Below are 20400 nucleotides of genomic sequence, written 5' to 3'. Positions count from 1 at the left end.
GGGGGGGTGGGGGGTGGTGGGAGTCTTTTTATTCCGAGCACTTAATTTCCGAGCGGTGGCAGCACGCCCGAGGGTTGGCGAGGAAAATAAAAACGGAGCAACGTTACGTAAAATTCCTACACTGAAAACGACTGTGTTACGTTCTGGCACGTTTTAGCCAGCACCGTAGCAAAACACTTCTCCCGTACGTTTGCTTTTATTACGAGGCATTTCAGGAGTTTGCAGAACCATGAGTGGGTGAACGGAGAGCATACCGCGGGGAGGGTTCGCGAGCGTGTCGTGAGGCGTGACAAGAAATGTCACACGCTTCAGAAGATATAACTACGCGTGAGGCCAGCGCTTGCTCGCATTCCACCGGTGACACGAACCGCGAGAGACGGACCGCGAACCTCACAGAAATATTGAGCCCCAGGAGAAATATTGCCCGCCGCGTGACGCGTGAACACCCTGTCAATTCGAGTAGAGCAAACCGCATTATACGGCTCGATGAGCTTCCAGAAAAAAAATGATCGGGGAATTTGTGCGACATGGCTAGTAATTTTTCACGGTAATAACCCTGGTTTAATGATCGATCAGTTGATATCCATGCTATGATTTCGAAATTGACCCATCCCCGATACCAACAGAGAACCCCCCAGAGAAATATTGTTCCTCCACAATATAGATGTAAATTCAGCCCTTTTTGACAGGAAAACGATTGATTTTCCAAGCATTGCTTTCAAATTGCTTCTTTTTACATCCATATTATGCAAACTTCTAAATATGTACCTCTTACATATTTGAACGATGCCAGACTTTCTTTGGCATTTCAACGGTATGTCAAAAGTTTTTCTGTACTTTAGAAAGTTATATTCGGATATGTTAGAGGAAAATTTTGCTTCAGAAACAGTTAGCTATATTGAAAGAAAAAAAAGTTGAAATTCATAGTTTACCAATCGAACAGCGATCGCGTGATAGAGTTAAAAATATGATATTTTTATGCCGACCGATTGATAGAAACTTACAACGCTTTCACTGAGAAAAACGGATTGCGAAAACCGTAAAAATATTGCTCCGTAAAGTTACTGCACGAATCCGTCGTCTATTCGAGCAACGTAAATCATATTACACGGTTACTGAATCCGAAGTGAAAAATGTTTACAGAACTTCGGCCGTATAAAGTAGCAGTTTTTTTTCGCTGGAAGAAAAACTGCAGTATTGACACTGCGAAATATTAACCGCAATAGTCGCGCAAAGTTACTCGACGAAAAGAAGTATTATCGCGTGATCCCCGGTACAATAGACTTTACAATTCTTGATATACGAATACATCCAAGAATATTCTATTTCTTTAAATTAATATTAAAATCTAAATAATTAAGTTACTTTTTGAGTAAAAATAATAAATTGATCGAAACGTGTTTTATTATTTTCTACTTTTACCTCATATAAAACTTATTTATCCTTTTGTGCATGTAGTTTTAAAACACATAAGCGAAAAATCGACGATATCTCCTTCATAGAAGAATAGCATAAAAGCTGTATTACCGTGATCTTCAATTTATGTACTACATGCTTTTGATAACACGATATAATCCGAATCCAAAATTATTATTATTACGAAAGATACTATAGTATCGATGTTACGAAAGCCATTTCTTTCTATCTTTGTTTACATCCAGCCCACAAAATCTCTGGCAAGAGTTTTACGTTTAAACATATAATACGAGTGAATTTTCTATACATTACGTCATCGATTCTTCACCGACGGTAGAAATATCGAACATTTCTGTCAATACGCGTTTTACTGCGCCAAGTTTTACTACGAGAGCAGCAATTTCGTTGAAGTAACGATAATAAATTTTGTATAGGATATAAAGATACGGAGCCAAAATTGTGTGGAAAGATGTACAGAATCGTGTGCGTAGATCGAGTCACATCAGACATCGTTACATGTATTTAGCTTAAAAAATTCAAGGCATTACAAGTCACGGGGTTAGTTCGAAGAACGGAATAAAGTATAAAATTAGGAGTACAAAATTATCATCTACATTTAATATTGTTTTATCTTCCAATAAAGAAAATTTAAGGCAGGATATTTCGAGGAAGGTACATAATTCTAACCGTACACAAGTAGCGTACCCGACTCATGGTTATACCGAGAATATTCTCGTTTAACAAGGACAAAGTTCGAGATTTTCCTCTCCTAAGTCTTCTGTGTCTGCCCTTGGCTCGTTCTCTTTCGATATAGAGAGTCCTTGGAATGTTCCGGCCTGAGATCTCCAATATCTGCGAGGCCCCAACGCTATTCGCGCATCCCTCGGTTTAACAGGCCTTAATCATCATAAGAACCTTCCTCTAAGGTCTGAACGTTTTCGTCCTATGACCAGTTAGCTTGTATCCTGAAGCATTCCAAGGATATACTGTATCATCGTGCCACTTAATCGCTCACTCCTTATGCGAGCGATTGTCTGTTGAACGTTTCGCTTAAATACCAAATAAGCGAGATATTTAGTTGATCGAATGTGTATAATATTTCGATGTATCGGTTTTCCACTGTTTGTTATATCTCTACGCTTGTGAAAATTCCCTTTGCTATCGCTGCTAACTACTTAGGATAAGATATAAATTTCTATCTCAATTTGACGATTGTGCGTGTCAGCGTATGAAAGAATCACATCCGCATACGAGTAGACACGTACGTACATGAAATAGAACGGGAAACTGAGGATTACAACGTGTCACGAGAAACTATATCGAACGCAGTCGAATTGAATCATCCTTACAACGTTAAAATATCGTTCGCTGTCTATTATGTGAAATATCCTTGTAGAACGATTCCGTTAAAATAATTATTTACCGAGAGAGTTCATTTTATAATATCTTCTTTGATAAATTGCGTGAATATCGAATCCCAAAGTTTTCAGAGACAATATTCGTACTACGTTTCGGTTTAGGAAGCAGAGTATTAAGTAAAGTGACAATCTCTCGCAAGGATTTAGATGACAAAGATAAAAGAAAAATGTGTTCTACAACGGTTTATACGAAAAATGGATGGACGATAAAATTTTAATATAACTTCAATTTAGTAGGTTTAACGAGGGTACCGCGCCGTTCCGTCGATTATGAGCGTTTCTACGAGGCTAATAAATCTAGAATCGTCCTAATGAAACGGCAAACTGCGTGTCTCGTTCCATCCTACGTTTTGACACTCCCGAGCCACTCGATGGGACGCGATGAAATCTCGTAACGTTGGTATCAAGATTTGCATAATTCGCAGTGATAATTAAGCGATCTGCATATTACGTTCCGCGCCATGTCAGTTTCTCTTTTAAGGGCAAATAGTCCCTGGCACGATCCTAAAGTTCCCCTTCTGTACCCACAATTTCTCCTCGTGTTTCGCTATTAGATTAGAGCGTTGTAACGAGTAATATTCACGTAACAGCCTCGCATCTGTCCCCGCCGCGCCCTTCGGCTACGATGCAATTCGTGATTTCATACACGAGGCACACGCGTGACACGGAACGCGAATTTCTAATTGATATTGGAAAATACGGCACTGTCCTTTTTTTCTTCACCCGCCGTCGGACTGATGGACGGCGAAACAATTGCCGGATACATCGGAAAATATCGGGTGTATATGGACTTTCAACGGTTCTCCTACTTCGTTGCATTCGTTTCTTTGTACGTCCATAGTAACACGAATTGCACCGTGTGTATAGTTCACAGTTACGAAGTTTCTCTACGATTTTATGTGATCGGAAATGTTCTGTTCGTGTTTCATTTACACGAGATAAAGCTGAGTCAATGAGGTGAAGAAAAATACGGAAAATAGAGGACATTTTGTTTTTTTTAAATTTCTATATAATATAGCATATCTAACAAATACACGGTTGATATCGCTCTCAATTTTAGCAACGAAATTTTAAAAGTGCAAACTTGGAGTGTCCGTCGACAAGTAATCCATCATACACCGGCTGTTTCCGAGGGTTTTCAGCAAAGTTTTGAGTAAAGAATCATGCGAATAAATCAATATTTTGATTAAAACGTAGCTAATAGTATACACTGTCAAAAATGATTTTTAATCGTAGGATACGAAGATACATGCCGCGTCTCTACAGTAGTACGAAATAGAATATCCAGTTCTGTCATCAGACACGTTATGCGCTTCTCATCATCCAGTAGTATCTTTCGACGTTTCATCATTAATCGTCGACCGGTTCTATTAAGCGTAATCCTAATGAACGAGTCCAACGCTAAACTTCGACATGCCAATAAATATGAGCAAATAACTGCAGTACGATAATAACGGCGATATTGGAAGAGGAATGTTGTATGGTCAAGTTCGGCAAGCGGCTTTGCGAACTTTCACCAATCAGCAGGTGGAATCCCGAACGAAACTCACTGACAATTCAATTACAACTGGGAATTCCTGGTCCGACCCTAAGCTGAGAAAGTTTGGCGGTTTGATAGAAGCCATAGGAGATTCAGCGACGGAGAAGGAGATAGCCCATACTTCTCCAAGTGTTATGCAGATTTCAGTTTGGCCAGTCATTAGATTGGAACCACGGTATGTTTGCATGCATGACAGTCATTACGAGGGTTGTCCACCCTATACAATTTACCTGTTCCATAGAACGGTCATCCATGAATCCGTGATACGCACTCGTCGTTTCTATTACTTTCGACTCCGTTTATCGCCATGCGCGTATTCATTTGCTTTCTACTTTCGTTTACTTATGTTTACGCAATTTTCCTAGTGTCATCGATGTTTGTCTATGTATATTTAGCGTATATAATTATTCAATTTGACATGAACATGATAAAATCTTGGATACCTCCTTAAAGTTTATAGATACTTTTCTGTACATTATTACTTTACTGTATCCGTTAGGAATCAATTCGTACGTTGTTTAAGAAAACCACAGCAGCGATATCGCTGCTATTATTTCACATATGGTTTTTCATTAATTTGAAGAAAACTGTTTCGTTGCTGTACAATAGAACTACGTTTCCATTGATTTCATAAAAATTTCAAAGCGTTTTACACCAATTTCCGATGTGTTTAGAAAAACAATAGCTTCCACTCACCGGCATAGTTTGGCTACCGTGTAAGGTATTGATCGCCGCTAGCGCTTCTTGATGTGATGAAAGTTTCACGAATGCACAGCCTGAAATAGAAAGAGAAATTTCGTTAATATTCGATATGTGCTTGTGCGAAACAAACAATTAAATAATTAGCGTTATTGACGACAAAGATTTTCGATTATCCGAGCGATACTGATCTGTCTGTGGTTTGTTTGTATTTACGAACGAAACTTGAAAATATACGCGCGGTACATTCGACACTGGTAAAAAAAGAAAAAAAGGACGAAAATCGTTTTATCTGGAAAGAGAATACGCGAAGGGTGGGCGAAAGAAGTTTCGTTTTCACCATTGTCACAGAGTCGAGACCATCTCTAACGATGATGGAACGATTAATCGCCCCTACTCCCTGCTACGCGTGCTTATCGTTTATAGTTAGATGGAGACGCGAAGACAAAGAACTCGAGGGTGCTTTGAAAAATTGACGCGCCAGCGGAGCGCAACGTGCACTTAATAAAAGATGTTTACCACGAACGGAGAAACGCTCCGTTATCCAGGACACCACTCCTGGTTTCGAGCAATAACGGTGCGTATCACAGTGAGCAAACGATCCTGAAAAATTACTTCTATCTACGATCGTTCGCAAAATAATCTAGAATACTTTGTCACGCCCGTGGGCAACGATTTTTAAAAAAGTAAATAGGTGGTATACTATTTAATTAGTTTACTTCTATAACCGCTATCATATCCTTTGGTCGTGTTATATTATATAGCTAAAATTTTCTCTCATAAAGGAATATATTCGATATTCCCAGCTATTTCGAGTTTCAGATTTCGGCTCGTATTTGCTAATTAAAAAAATTGTATTTGCCGAAGACAAACTAGGATGATCGTTTTGATGACGAATGAAACGATTTGCACTGCTGAGGATATTTTTTATCGGATATATGTATAATAAAATCCTTTGCTATTTAACCGTTTCTACCAAATTCGGTGTGTTTTACGGAATGGGAATTCTGACAAGAACGGCGAAGAATGTCCGAAATCGGAGATAAGAGCGATCCAAAGTGTAGGTAGGTGGATAAGATTTTCTCGCGACTCAACCCCTACCGTTCACCGACATCGCAAGAATTTGTCCGAGCTTGCGAGCTTGTTCTGGCCCATCCCGCTATTCCTTCTTGTGCAAGCGAAATCTCCGACGAGGCTCTCGAAGACGATGCGCTCTTGAGATTTTTCTCCACCGCTTTGAAGCAGACGGGTAGGAAGGTCGCGCGGAAATAAAAGAGTCGAATTTCTCGAAAGTCCGCGTTCCTATACGTATAAAGGCTGGCGCATATGTATTTTCTCTATTTCTTTCTTCGTGTACACACGTATACTTGTTCACGTGCGTACGTATGTCGTTAAGAACACGTATATATGTATAGCGTACTTATATACACATGTGTCTATGCGATGCATGTGTTTGTACGTGTATTTGTACGTGTATCTATGTTCGACGAAGCGGCTCCTTCTCGCCGGCTCGAAAACTATGTTTGCCCCCTCGAACAACGGCGAACAACAAACACTGGACAAACCGCTCGGCCCTTCGCCGACGACGACGATGTAGACTGGTTTCGTGGATCTCTCTCCCCGTTCCCATTTCGTCTCGAACCCTTCGTCGACCCCTTCGCGACCCTTTCCTAGACCCATCCGTTCCACTGTTCTCTCTTCTCTTTCCCCTCTTCGCCTGTGTGCCACCACAGCCGGGTTCGAACCAATCGATAACGCCTGCGAGACTTTCCACTCATATATTTGATTGCTCGGCAAACATGTCTAAGTTTATTCTGCGGCCCCCCATCCCTATCCCGTTCACTCCCATCGGTCGTCGTCGAAGCGCTAACGCGCGCTGCTTGCGCCAGTGTACCGGCGAACGCTAGACTTTCCGATACGTTGGAAACTCTCCAAGGGGGGATGATGCGAAACCAACTTTTCTTCCTTTTACCTCTTTTTTTTTTATTATCCTTACGCTCGGATAATTTGATCGTATTAGAGCAACGTGTTTGTGGTCGTGAATGAAGACGCGATAATTGAAAACCGAGATGACTCGTCGCATTTCAATTTAGACCGGAGATAATCTTTGACTGCGATTTCATCTTCGCGGTCAATTTTCACCGCTGCCTTATCGCAGTTGATTTCTCAAATTGAAAATCGAGTTTACATGATTATTTGTCTCGTCCCGGTGTTAATGCCGCTTCTCTCGACGGTAATTCTACGGTAAACGCATGCTTATTTGTTTTACCATAGAAATAGGACCATCGTTGATGCAATGTAAAGATATAATACAGTAGTGTGACCGACAAACGAAGTGTTTCTGTTTTTATGCAAACTCGAATGAAAAATACCTCGAAATGTTGTAAACCTCGTGGCACGTACGTTCGAATCGCGAACAGCGAAATACACAGCAAATCAATGCTGTATATTTGTTTCTACAACAGTTGGAAGCGAACCGTGCATGGTCAACATTATCATTCATTCACGGTGTACTGAAACTTTAAATAACAATAATTACGCCTGTTCACAGAAAAAACGTGCGGTTCGAAATGTTAGAAAAGCGTAATCTCGTTTTGGTAACCTTACATAATCGTATGTACTTTATTGAATCTTTATTTTTATACCGAAGCAAAGGTATTTCGAGAATTGTTCCAAAGAATGCGGCAGAATGCTGACCACAGCATTGCGTACTTTGTTCGTATTAGACAGTGGTGTTCATCGACATATAAACTCTCGTTAAATTTAATTATTACGCTTCGTGACACGACATGGAAAGAAATTTCGTTCTCTAGTTTAATTAAGAGTTAAAAAAAGAAATAAAGTAGGTAGTTTTACAAGCAATAATGTACAAGCAATAAATATCCCCTAAAAATAGTATCATTTGGATAGGCGTTTGCACGCAGCTCCGAACACGTTCGGTTAGTATAGGGGTTGTTGGCACGCGCCTGAACGTTTTCGGGCGTTTCTGTGTCAATGGGCGGGGTTCTTATTTTGTTAATAGTTTCGGGTCACTAGCTAAATGAGAAAAATAGGCTAGTGGCCATGGGAAACGCGCAGCAGGGCGCGAGTATATGGAATAGGTTACACAAGATTTAATATCAAAGCGTTCGTTTTATTTTGTTTGCCTTGATATATTTAGAGAGATTTCCTGATAACGTGAAACGGCGTAACGATAATATATGCATAGCGGAATGAAATTTCGAAAGTCCGATTAAAGCGATTATCGTTCAACGATATTGCATATCGATCGGTGAAGTGTATCGTATTTCTGACATTACTGATCCGTTTTAGTATTAGATTATGAACTACTTTTGAGTTTACGTATCTTTAGATCAATCGTTCCTCTATCTATTAAACGCTGAACATTTATCCTTCGCGTTTGTTCTTTGTTCTAGAAATATCCACTTCTGTAAATGATATGTTTAAATCATTTAATACGTAAAAACGACGAAATTAACTTTCGCATGATGGAAATTATCGCAAAGAGCACTAGTCCATTGTTCACTGTGCAAAATCCAGACACTTTTTGGTATACGAAAGAGTAGAAAAGAGCAAAACGGGGTTACGTGTAAATCGTTTGAACATATGCTTGATAACTACCGTTTGAGTTACCGGCATGACATGTAGCTTGTGTGCCGACACCGGGAACCGGGACCAAACGAATCAATTTCATTGATGAAGCTACTAAATCCGGCGCGGGTTGAGCGCGAGCACTCGTAATTGGTACAACGATCGGTTTGGTACAAAGTACATAGAGCAGGGATGCGTCGAAGCCAGAAACGAACTAAAAAAAAAAAAGAAGGAAATGGAAAAAAGGAGAAGGATAAAAACAAAAAAGCAAACGCGTAAGTGTACGCTCATACGCTTATTCAAAGTACGAGAGAAATAGCGAGACAAAGAGAGCGTGCGGGACAAGCGAAAGCAGAGGTAGGATAAGGGGCGGGATTAAAAACGCTGACAAAGTTACTAAACACTCGTGTGCTCAGCCCTTTTTATATTCGCGAGATGAAACCAGGGTTCGCGGGGAGAGGACGGAAAGGGGAAGAAGAGTCAGAGAGAAAGGGTGGAAAAAGGGAAAAGGGAAAAAGGAAAAAGGACGAGCATCGAGGCTTGCAGGAGCTCTCCAAAGCCTGCGGAAAGAGAAGCACAAATGCAAATGTAAACGTCGAGGAAAGAAGATACAGAAAGTGTGGATATAGTATATGGCGGCAAACTAGGAATTCGGTATAAGAGATTTGCAGGTTTGCCACAGGGTAGGCAACGGGGATAAGAGGAGAAGGGAGAAGGGAGAAGGGAGAAGGAAGGGGGAGGAAGGGAGAAGCAAGACATGTAAATCCAACGAGAGATGAACAAAAAAATATAAAAACGAATACTGTGACCTTTACAATGGAGAATGGACGAAGATGGACAAGGTTCGAGAAGTCGTCTCTTCAATTTTTTTATGAAACTAAAACCTCCTTTGTGTGCCGTTCTCGTGAAGCGTAACACTTTCTGGCATAAAGAGTACTTTGAAAAGGAGCTTGAAATATTGTTTGCCTGCTGTGAAAGCACTGTTCTATCGTGAAAAAGTATTCTTATACTCTGAAATGAGTTCCTGCTGGTACAAACGAATGTTCGAAATAAAATACATATGTAATACACCTTTGATCGCGATACACACTTGATTAAAAATAAATGTAAGGACGTGTCCTTTGTTAGAACAATATCGCGGAATTTTACGTATAATATTTCCATTTTAGACGCAAAGCTATCGTTTTTCTATCATAATGGTACTGATAAACGCAAGATTTTCGAGTTGCACAGTTTTATAGTGCCTTTAGAATTTCCTAATCTCTGTCTATGACAAATTCGAAAGTACACTGTAATTAATGGAAAAGATATTATGAGAATGTTATTTTATCGAAGACATATCTACTTCTACATGGTAACATCGATTTTGGGTTACGTTCGATACAAGAATTTGCTGCGTATTTGCAGAGAAATAAAATAAGACACCGGTGTAGAATGCAAGAAAACGTGCAGTACAAGCCGAGAGATGGTAAGTATAACGTGGAGACACGAAATGCCATTGTAATACGGACACGGGCGAATCCCGAAGGGATGCAGAGAGAGAAAGAGAGAGAACGGAAAAGAAGACGGAAGAAAACAAAGAGGTAGACACGTACGAGAACGAAAGGGACGTGACAACACCCGGAAAACGGCGTTGCCACGCTGTTATTACGAGAAGATAAATTTCCTACCGGAACGTCTCTCTTTCTGCATTCCGAAAATATCCCGATGTCTCTCATTTTCGGTGGCACTCAGGCAAATCACATTCTACTTACGTAACCGCTGGACATTTCTTCCGCCGCGTCTACTTTACGTCTACTTTATGACACGTAGAATCATAAAATATAACGATATTTTAACGAAAATATCAAGACTGAAGAGGTTACGAAATCGTCTATACCATTACGAATTTTGATCTTACATCTGACAACCAAACGGTTAACGTCTCTTTAAATTCACGATATCGAATACTCGAAATTCCATTGATACCAAAACTCCGTAATTTTTGCAACGAGAGACGAAAGTAAGAAAAAATTTTATTGGAAAAATCTGGAAGTGCTTCTTCCGCGATATTAAACATCCGAAGTGTGTCACGTCGAAAGAGAAAGATAAGGAACTGGCAAGGAAAGTATGCCGAAGCATCCCTTTACGGTCGTTTTGTAATTGACGGGAGCCTATGCCCGTTGGGAGTGGCCTTTCCAGCAGATTCATCTAGATTACAGTGCAAAACTACTCTCCGCTTGGCGTATTTACCCGGCATTAAATTACACAGACGGTCGCGCGCGTCGACGAGGGTTGAGCGTCGTTCGGCGCTTTACCGGTTTACTTTCATCACATCCAATATTGATCACGTCCAACGTATACGCTTTATTTATGCAACGCAGCGTATTGTTGTAGCGACAACTACGGAAATCGTGTCCCGGTTTGATCAGCGGCATCACATTTACTTTGGATTTTGTCGAAGCCTTCTCTTGTTATCTTTCTGGCTACCTCTGGCATTCAGCTCTGACCAAGGTTTAACGCGTTCTTCGATAGATCAATTGTGATCGTGTTGCAAAGAAGGTCGGCCTCCGCCGAGTACGTACCTAGAAATAGCGATTTAATCAAACAGCCGGTCTTTCATGAAATCTTGCTGGCAGTGCAACTATTGGAACTAGTAAATAACCGTTGGCCATTCTCTTTTTTCACAAAGCCGTCACATGCTATTCCTATTACCATTGCGTTTCGGAATATGTAAATGACGTGCGCCCGGGAGAATTGAAATCAAAATATTCATCGCGCGTAATATCGATTTGGCCGGATTCGCTTTCTAAGAATTCGAATACGTTCCCTGGAAAAGGTAGTAGCATTCCGCTACAGCTTCGACTACGGAAATCGGGAACCGCTTTGATCCGAGTGTCGCGTTTACTGTGAATTTCGTCGAGGCTTTTTGTCGCACCTGTTCAACCCTTTTTTCCTTTTTGCTGTAGCTGCAACAGATGTTTCTTGAATTTTTTAAGGGCGTGTAAAAGGAATACGAGTAAACGCGTACGTACGCATAAAAATCTGCAAATATTTGTTACAAATTTTTCTCGGCACGTGCGACGACTCTGTAAAGATAAACCCGAATTTTTACTTTTTGCGAAAACAAAATTTCATATTCATTCAACTATACAACTGTGTACTTCATTCTTCAAAATCGTATACGATTTTTACAATAATATCTCGATATATATTTTACGTGCGCTAAAATTTCCACGGTCTTTACAGACTCGTCAACTGTTCCATTAGATTCCTAGTTATAGAGTGAATGCACAATTTTCGAAATACCACGAGTTCGTTACGGTATGTTGCGCAATTCGCTCTCGAGTAATTCCGATAATACTAGTAATCATCCTGTCATCGAGTTAAGCTCTGACAAGCTCTCGATGTCTTTCCGTTCGCGGTTCAGATCTAAAATGGCGGTTGTTGGAACATAGGGTAAGGTTTCCGACTTCCCATGGGGAATCTCTGTTTTTCTTGTTCGAACGCGGCAAATACAGCCCATACTTTCCCACCCTTATCTTCTTCGTGGCTATTCCGTCACAAGGCATCTTTCGTTGCTAGTTATTTTTCGTAACAATTATCATGACTTCGATTATATCTATATGTATATGTATATAATCGAAGTCATATATATAATTTATATAATTTCATATTTTAGCAATTACTTAAATTAACGACGCGCAAACGCAGGTATTAACACATCGAATTGCTTAGTGCAATCACGAAAGAATCTACGAAAGATTAATTAATAAAACCGGGGTTCGGTTCCCAGTCGATTTACATAGTAATATCCGGCGCCTTTGCGTACAGACGGTCGATCCTAATTTGAACGAAGTTCAAAGTGAAAATTTCCCGTCGCTTCTGCACGATTGCACTGATTTTCTGTGTGAGCAAAGTAGGATCTGCACGCGCAAATGGGCGTGCAGAAATGACCAAAGAGAACAATAAGTCGGGAGCTTTAGAAAAGAGAAAGCGGCATATTGTCCTTTGGAGGTCATAAAGGAAGTCGCGGTGAAGGCACAGGGAGTCCTGGCATATCGTGGCAAGGGGGAGGATCTGGTGGAAGGAAGGAGAGGAGGGGTGGACGTTTCGAGGAGTAAAAAGAGTCGAAAGGAAAGGGGGATGCAGTGGAGCAAAGGAGAGTCTCCGGGCTAATTAAATAACTAGCAAAGTCACCTAGCAACTTGGCACCTCGACCCCGAGTCCATCCCCTTTTCCAAGTCCCGCGGTCTTTCTTACTGCTGGCTTCTACGCTTCCGTCTGTCTTTCTCTCAACCCTGCTTTCGACCCTGCTTCTGTCGGCCTCGCTTCGTGGTGCGAATGCACCCTCGTCGCCCACGACGTCACCTAGTTATTTAATTAAACTTCGCGGAAGCAGCTCGCGGCTGCTTGATACCGAAGCACGTAGCTCGTCACCTTTCATTTTCCTCGCCTCCTGCCATTTCTTATTTTCGTTCTTTCTTCGCGAATCATTTGCGGAACGTGGACGTCGTGCGTCGGCGGGAACAGCCTGCCATAATTGTTAAAACGCCGACACGACAGTTAGGAAGCTCTGGAACTTACTTTCACGAACGCTTTGTGCCCTCTTTTCCATTAGACTTTTCTCGCGAAAAGTATGCACTCCTCCATTCGCAAATTACGTAATTTTCTATTAACTCCGAGCAATTTAATAGCCATTCCCTGCTCCAGTCTTCCCATAAATCGTTCGAACTCTACTAATCAGAATGAATATCTGTAAACGCCGCTTATCGGGCTGCATAACAATTTTATCGCGAGCCGTGTTTATTGGGCCTTTTTGGCTGGCCCCGTGGCTACAGCAGAAAATGTAAAAATTTCGAGCGGACATAATGGTCGGCCGAGTGCGGGAATCGGGCAGAATCGTTAAGTTATGGGACCCACGGTACCAGACGTTTTCCTTTTGTCTATCGTGTTGCGCGGAGAAATGCAGCCCGAGAGATAAGGTTCGTTAGTGGGCGAAAGGTTAAAAATAAGTCGGCGCGGAGGGCAGCCCGTCATAAATCTGGCAATCCCCGGTGAAAAGCCGACTCTCACCCTAAAAACAGGGATACATCCTTGCAGGCAGCAGCTCAGCAAGTCGCAGTGTGTTTTGGTTGCAGACACTTGCACGGTTGGACGAAACAATTTTTCTTGTTTATCGCAAAGTGCCTGCTTTCCCTGTGCTTTGAATATTTTTCGTTCAAAGTGAAAGAAAAAAAAAAAAAAAAAAAAAAAAAAAAAAAAAAAAAATGGACGAATGCGTGATATACAGATTAAAGTTACAATGGAATCATGCATGTTGTATTTCTGCATTTAAGAGCTTTGGGACTCTTTTGATCGTTATCCGATCGGGCTTATAGCTTTGAAACACTTTTTTTTATGGATCAGAATTGTGAGAACAGGAAGGATTTACGTAAAAATTTTGAATTATTTACGCCCAATGAAGAACAGAGTCATTTCATACAATTTTGTCAAATATCTACGTTGTTGATTAAAGATAAAAATATTATTCCGTAAAAATTTAACGTGTAAAGATATAAATAAAATCAAGATCTTTTCAAGAAACATAATTAAGCGACCCTTTCCGGTTATTTAACGACCGAATTTGTAACAAATAAAAGGAAAGAAAAAAGGAAGGAAAAAAGCTGGAACGCGATTCGCTGTTTCTTCTGCGGAGAATTACCGTTTCCCTTCGACTTTCACTAATTTCGACGGAAGCGTAGCGAGGGCTGTAACTGGACGAGACGCCATGAAGGGGTCCCAAGAGAAGTCTCACCGTGAACCGTTAATTTACTGCCACAAAAGTAAACCGCGTGGGATCTTGGAAGAACTTGTTTTCGTCCCCTTTTATTCCAATCTGCTTCCCATCACGACCATATTGCTTCAACGCTGACACAAATATGAAAATACTTTCTCTCCTAATGGATGGAACAAATTTCTGCACTGACTGAAAAAATAAATTAATGGTTATTTATAGCATAAATATTTATTACATTTATCGCTGTCTACAGTTTTTAGATATAAAATTTACGATAAAACTGTAATTGTTTAATAATTTTAAAGCACGGTAGTCTTTCGAGATTCTTGAAACGCTGCATATTCGATGGGGACTGAGTATGAAGAAATAGAAGCGAAATCCGGTGAAGGATTATGATCGGTTATTGTGGCACGTTCTCCGGTTTGATGTAAATTTGTTTAGAGTAGCCCGAGGGCTATCGCGATGCGCTGTCCTGACCGGCAGGAGTTTAATTTTGAGAAACGCAAACATCCCGTAATTAAGCAGACCCGGAGAACAGGACCGACGGGTATGCCTGTGGAGACCCAGTGAAAAACCACTCATAATTGCCAACCGAATCAATATTTAAGCTCCCTTTATAGTGCTGAATGGTCAGTAAGGACTGATGGGCTCTCGTTCATTGCGCGTACGCACTATGAAAGCACTTCTACTTCAGCTGGAATCGAGAATTTCTCGATAGGAGGACTTTGTCGAAACATAATTCATCGATGAGAGAAGAGACGCAAAAACCCTTCGTAAACCATTGGCAAATATTTAGACGATATTTTACTTCTGACATTGTATTACGTTATCGTAACTAGAACCGCAAACATCATACACAAGAGAAACGGTGAAATATTTTATCGGAAGATAGGGGAATTGGCAGTTTAATAAGATTCTAATAAACTTCAAGTTTTAATCGATCGAAGTAAAAAGCATGACTCATGCCAAGAGTCGACAGGATACCTAATCTTTAATCACGTCTTCGATAGAGTTTCTTAATCCGAACGGGACGAGATCGTGGCTGAGAATATGGTGAACTAAAAAGAAGAAGCTCGACTTCAGATAGCGCGAGAACTTCGAAATCACTGCCCGACTAACTTTGTAACCCTGTAGCCAAGAGATCAAGGCTTTATTCGAGAACCAATTAAAAAATTTCATTCTCCTTTTTCCATTGTGCCAATACGTGCTCGTGTTTATTTGCAACTGAGAATCGTTTATGATTCTACGAAAATATTAAATTTACCTTTGTAAACTTTTATTCGTACAGATATTAGTTCTAGCTAGATTACACATCCTTCGGAAGTTCGAAAAATATCCGGACGCTCGTGTTTACAACGCGAGCCAATATTCGTTTCAACTACGGCCTTTGCAATGACGGCTTGTGTGAACAACTCTTTTATTATACCGCAAGGTCGGCGGAAAGAGAAAAGATTTTCCTATGTATTTTTTCAGCGAAGCACCAACTACGCCGGTATATACAATCATGCATCTTCGTCAAAGAGACTGTCTTATCAAAGAGTCGCGGTTGAAACAAACCAAACTGCTATACGCACGCAATAGTTTTCAACTCAAACGATATCGTCAACTTTATCCAATCTAATCCAACTGATGCACAGCCTCTTGTTTGTTGCGTACTTCTATTGACTCTCGATCGCCAGGGGCATCTCGACGAATCTATAAGCGACATGTACTACACGCTGCTATCGACACTTGACCCGCGGCGGTACGAGCCTATGAATCGAACATAGCAAGACTAGACGATGTCCCGTGCCTCTTTGTATACTGTTTCCTTCGGGTCGCATTCAAACGCATCGCGAAATGTCATCTGTCCGGGATTTCCTATTTCATAAATAACATTTCGGTTTTTATCTCTTCTATAACTCATCGATGGCACGCATGTGTGTATACGTGTAAATGAAAAACAGTAATAAACTGAGAGGAACGTGACACAGGGATCGAATGTTTATAGAAAGGGCGGCTTAGGGTGGGAATTTTTTGCGCAAAACGGTGCCTGGTGTATCCTATGCGTAAAAATGAGAAAAAATATACTTCGATATACTTGGACTCAAATGGTTTATTAAAAGGTCGCAACAAAAGTGCGAAATAACAACGAACTGGCTTTTCATTCGATATAACGATTAAAGAAACGTTGGTATTTATGAATGTACGAATCTGCGAATCTACGATGAAATAGAAAAATTTGACTGAGATAAAATTTGAAAATTTGCTTCGCTATTACGATACTGCGAACAACGCTTAATCTAGCCTTATAAAACGAGTCGGATTTAACCGATTCCGTGTCTAACTAAATCGATTCGAGAAATAGCGAATAGGAAGTTACGCGGGTTTAATCTAAAAGTGAACTGCAATCCGTAATAGCATCGTACGCGCTGCAACCGACCGTGCAGTTTCAGGGCGGTTTGTACCTTAGGTGTGAAACCGCCGTTGTTGTTTACGCATGTTTACGAATGCATAGTGTTTGCGAGCATTGTGTGCAAAGCCGCGTGTGCAGTGCGTGTAGCCGACGCATTGAATGGGACCTGGCGTGCGTGTCGTTAAAGGGTGGGTGGTGGCGAAGAGAGAGGAGGAGAGAATGAGAGAGGGTAGAGAAGGGGCGAGCGGGAGAGGAGGACAGAAGAGGGCGCCTGCATGTGCAGAAGAGGGTGTTAGCACACTTGGCGAGCTGCCATTTAGGGTTAGCTCCAAAGAGAGGAGGGTCGAACACCCTCGCATTTTACAGTCGCGCCCTTACAAACGGATGTGGAAAAGACGGTGGCTTTCTTTCCCTTCGACCGACTCATTCCTTCTGTAAATACATTAAAAGAGAACCACCGTCCGTCCCCTATTAAAGTCTATTTTTTAAATGTTGACATTTGTTAATCCGTTTCTCTCGACGAATGGCGCTTTCGTTTTCCTAGGTCGATAGAAAAATGATCGAATCACGAAAAATATACAACTTCGAATCTTTTTAACCGTTTTATCGCGGATTTGATTTACCAACGTAGTTTGTTGCTACTATAGACACTTAAAACGAATTAGTTGCGTAGGAAATAATGGTTTGAGCGCAAATCGACATTCAGATAACTTTCGATATTCGTTCAATCGGCTGGAAGATATCGTTGGATATTGATCGAACGTCGGACGTGCTTTTCGTTACTCGTATGATTTTAAATAAACACCTAGTTTTATATAGGATAACAAAAGATATCTACGTAAAATATTGAAATTCTTCTTATTATTTTCGAAATGAAGATTTGGTTCATTAAGGAAACCGAGTCGAAATATTTTGTGGAATAATGAAGCGGTATCCGGTACACATTTTAGGTATGATTCACGTTTTCTCGGCACCCCATTCGTGCTTACGTGGCACAGAATTCTCGCTAATACAAGTTACCCCAACGTAGCGATAGTGTGGCAAGCTGCTACGTTGAAAGCTCGTTCGCTACATCGATTTTCCTTTCGGTGATCCTTCGTCCCCATAGTGTCCTCGCCCTATAGTTTCATCAGTGGGGAACGTGCCATTGCCCCCGAAAAATGGCGTTCCTTCGTATATCAGGGTAGAGAGCGGATCGAACAGAATTGCTACAAGCTGCGAAGCCACGGTAGCGAGCCCTACAGTGACGTGCGTATTTCTTTTCTCGAAGATAAACTTTTCCCATACTGAAATTTCATAATAACAAACTACTACTTCTCCTTTATTTATCTAATTGTAACACGCCAACTATTTTCCAGACATTCTATACATAATCTCTTTTGTAATCTACGAGCATAGCGCGTTCTTTTTTCAAATTTTCATTAGAAATACAGATTATCAAAAATGAGGACCAAACGTCTAGATACTTTCAAACAGTAGCTATTTCCTTTCGCGTAATTTATTTCGCGATACGTATATGCTAATAAAGGTTATTTCGACTGGATGTTAACGACAGACTTCGAGAGCCAGTGGTCAACGTTGGTCATGCCTCGGCCCAGTATCCCGCGCGATAGGATGGTCTATGCAAAAAACGTGATCAATTCGAGGAGCGGTGAGTAGCGGTACGATTCGAATATAGAGAGGACACGAAGCTGTCGTAAAATTCTCCATCGCACGGGCTTCAGCGACGGAGTGTAAATCGTGTAGCGAGACGTACGGGGAAGCACAAGCTGTAAAATCACAGGACAAAAGTGGAGGTACGAAGTAAGAGAAAGGCTGAACGCGATAATATTGGGAGGAAACGGTGCGCGAAGGAGGATAGAAATTTTCACCAGGACGGAGACGAGGTTCTCGTTAAAATTCGTCGAGGCGGTCGTCGCGTCCTGGTCGGAACGTAAAAGAAAATAAAGGAGCGCTTAGTATTAATGTCGCGATTCGTGTCCGTGTCACGTAGTGGCCCATCTCACCCGCCTTTTACCCTTCCTGGGTAGAGTGTTTCGTTTATAATGCCAAGTAACCATGATCGCGATCGGCCGAAAGCGAATAATTTCAATAAAGAATAAATCCGTTAACACGGAACTGTGCAAGTAGAGAGACGAAGCGCGAGCGTTGGTTGACAGGAGAATGCGACATTCGCCTCCTGTTTGTAAGATCGTTCGTTGTTATCCGTATATCGCCAATTAATTGGACCTATGATGTCAAGGACAAGATAATTTTCAACAAAAAAAAAAAAAAAAAAAAAAACGAGAAACGAAGCGACTGGTCTTCGAATAGATATATGAACAAGCATCATGAACGACACATGTATGTACCTGTCGATTTAATATTCACGTTTGAAATCGTGAATCCCGTGTATATCAATGGTATTCCGATTTAATCTTTACTCAGAAGGTCCGTTTATTGCTTTGCATTTCGACGTTAATATCCTATACGACCTACGTTTTACCAGCCAAATATCCATTAAACGGATTACCGGTTCAAGTCCAATATTTGGATAAAATCGTCGACCCTCCAGCAGGATTAATAGACGGTAGCGTACGTATGAAATAAAATATTTGGATGTTTTAACGATATTTCGCTTTCCTCCTGTTGACATGGAGAAAAAGTGGAATATTTTATTTCGCGATATTAACTGAAATGCAAGGCAAACATTCCATTTCCTTTAGTTTTTATCGCGAACATAGCTTTTCGAAACGGACAAATACATTTTCACCGGTGAAAACTATTCACGGTCTTTTTTGCAGCTACGAACTTCGCCATTTTCGTAGCATAACCGTCTATCTCAATTAACTTTTATAATACCCTTACTTCACAGAGCATACCTTTCGTACGATCGATCTCGATATTCCCTCGAATCGATGTTCTTTGCTATCGTTACCCACGACTTCGACCCTTTTATTCCCCCTTCGACTTTTACCCCGCGTTTACGGCGTGCGTTGTTTTATTTAAATATCTTGAACGCGTATGTCGCTCGATATTACGGTGCGGCGTGAGCGTCTATTCGCCCGACAGACAAATCAAATTCACCAACGTTACCAACGTTCCAACCTGTCTCCCCAACACGAAGTCTGCCCTTTCGACAATGTCACAGAGAAAATGCGATTTTTCCCTCGTAACATCCAGGTAGATAGGTAGGTGTACGCGTAGACAGGAGAGACAAAGAGGGCCGCGATGCCGGAGAACCGGAGTGGCAGACGCCGAATGAAAAAAGCAGAACGGCAGAAAACATCACGGCAAATCGCCGACGCGAGAAGCCGCGAATTCCCACAAGAGGTATTTCAATTTAATGTCCGTTAATCGTATTACGTTTTGACTTTCGCAAGCAGCCAGCGACGAGCGCGTGTACACGCGTGTATATGTACTTACTTACACAGAGACGCGGCAGACAGGAGAAGCACAGGTCCGAATCCTCGCGCACACGCGCACCAGATTGCCTCGTTTCGGCTTTGTCTACGCTCGAGAGTTTTCCCTTACGTTCCCCACTGGTTATCGCTTTTCGTTCCTTTTTTTTCCTGCACCTTGGAGCAGCGCGCACCGCCGCGGC

At 41.3% G+C, this 20400-nt stretch overlaps 1 protein-coding gene across 25 annotated transcripts in view; it reads right to left on the bottom strand.

Annotated features, from left to right (window-relative positions):
- LOC100747554 (CUGBP Elav-like family member 4) overlaps positions 1–20400 on the bottom strand; it is a 548998-nt gene that overhangs the window by 23041 nt on the left and 505557 nt on the right. For all 25 annotated transcript variants that reach the window (XM_033319135.1, XM_033319129.1, XM_033319138.1 and 22 more), the window contains one exon: positions 5071–5150. In XM_033319135.1, the coding sequence (XP_033175026.1) occupies positions 5071–5150 (80 nt within the window). The remainder of the gene's footprint in view (positions 1–5070; positions 5151–20400) is intronic.

Source organism: Bombus impatiens, unplaced genomic scaffold, assembly GCF_000188095.3.
Source record: "Bombus impatiens unplaced genomic scaffold, BIMP_2.2 scf_0135, whole genome shotgun sequence".
NCBI classification, from domain to species: domain Eukaryota; kingdom Metazoa; phylum Arthropoda; class Insecta; order Hymenoptera; family Apidae; genus Bombus; species Bombus impatiens.
The sequence above is the reverse complement of the archived record's forward strand: the minus strand, read 5'-3'. Positions and strand labels throughout refer to the sequence as shown.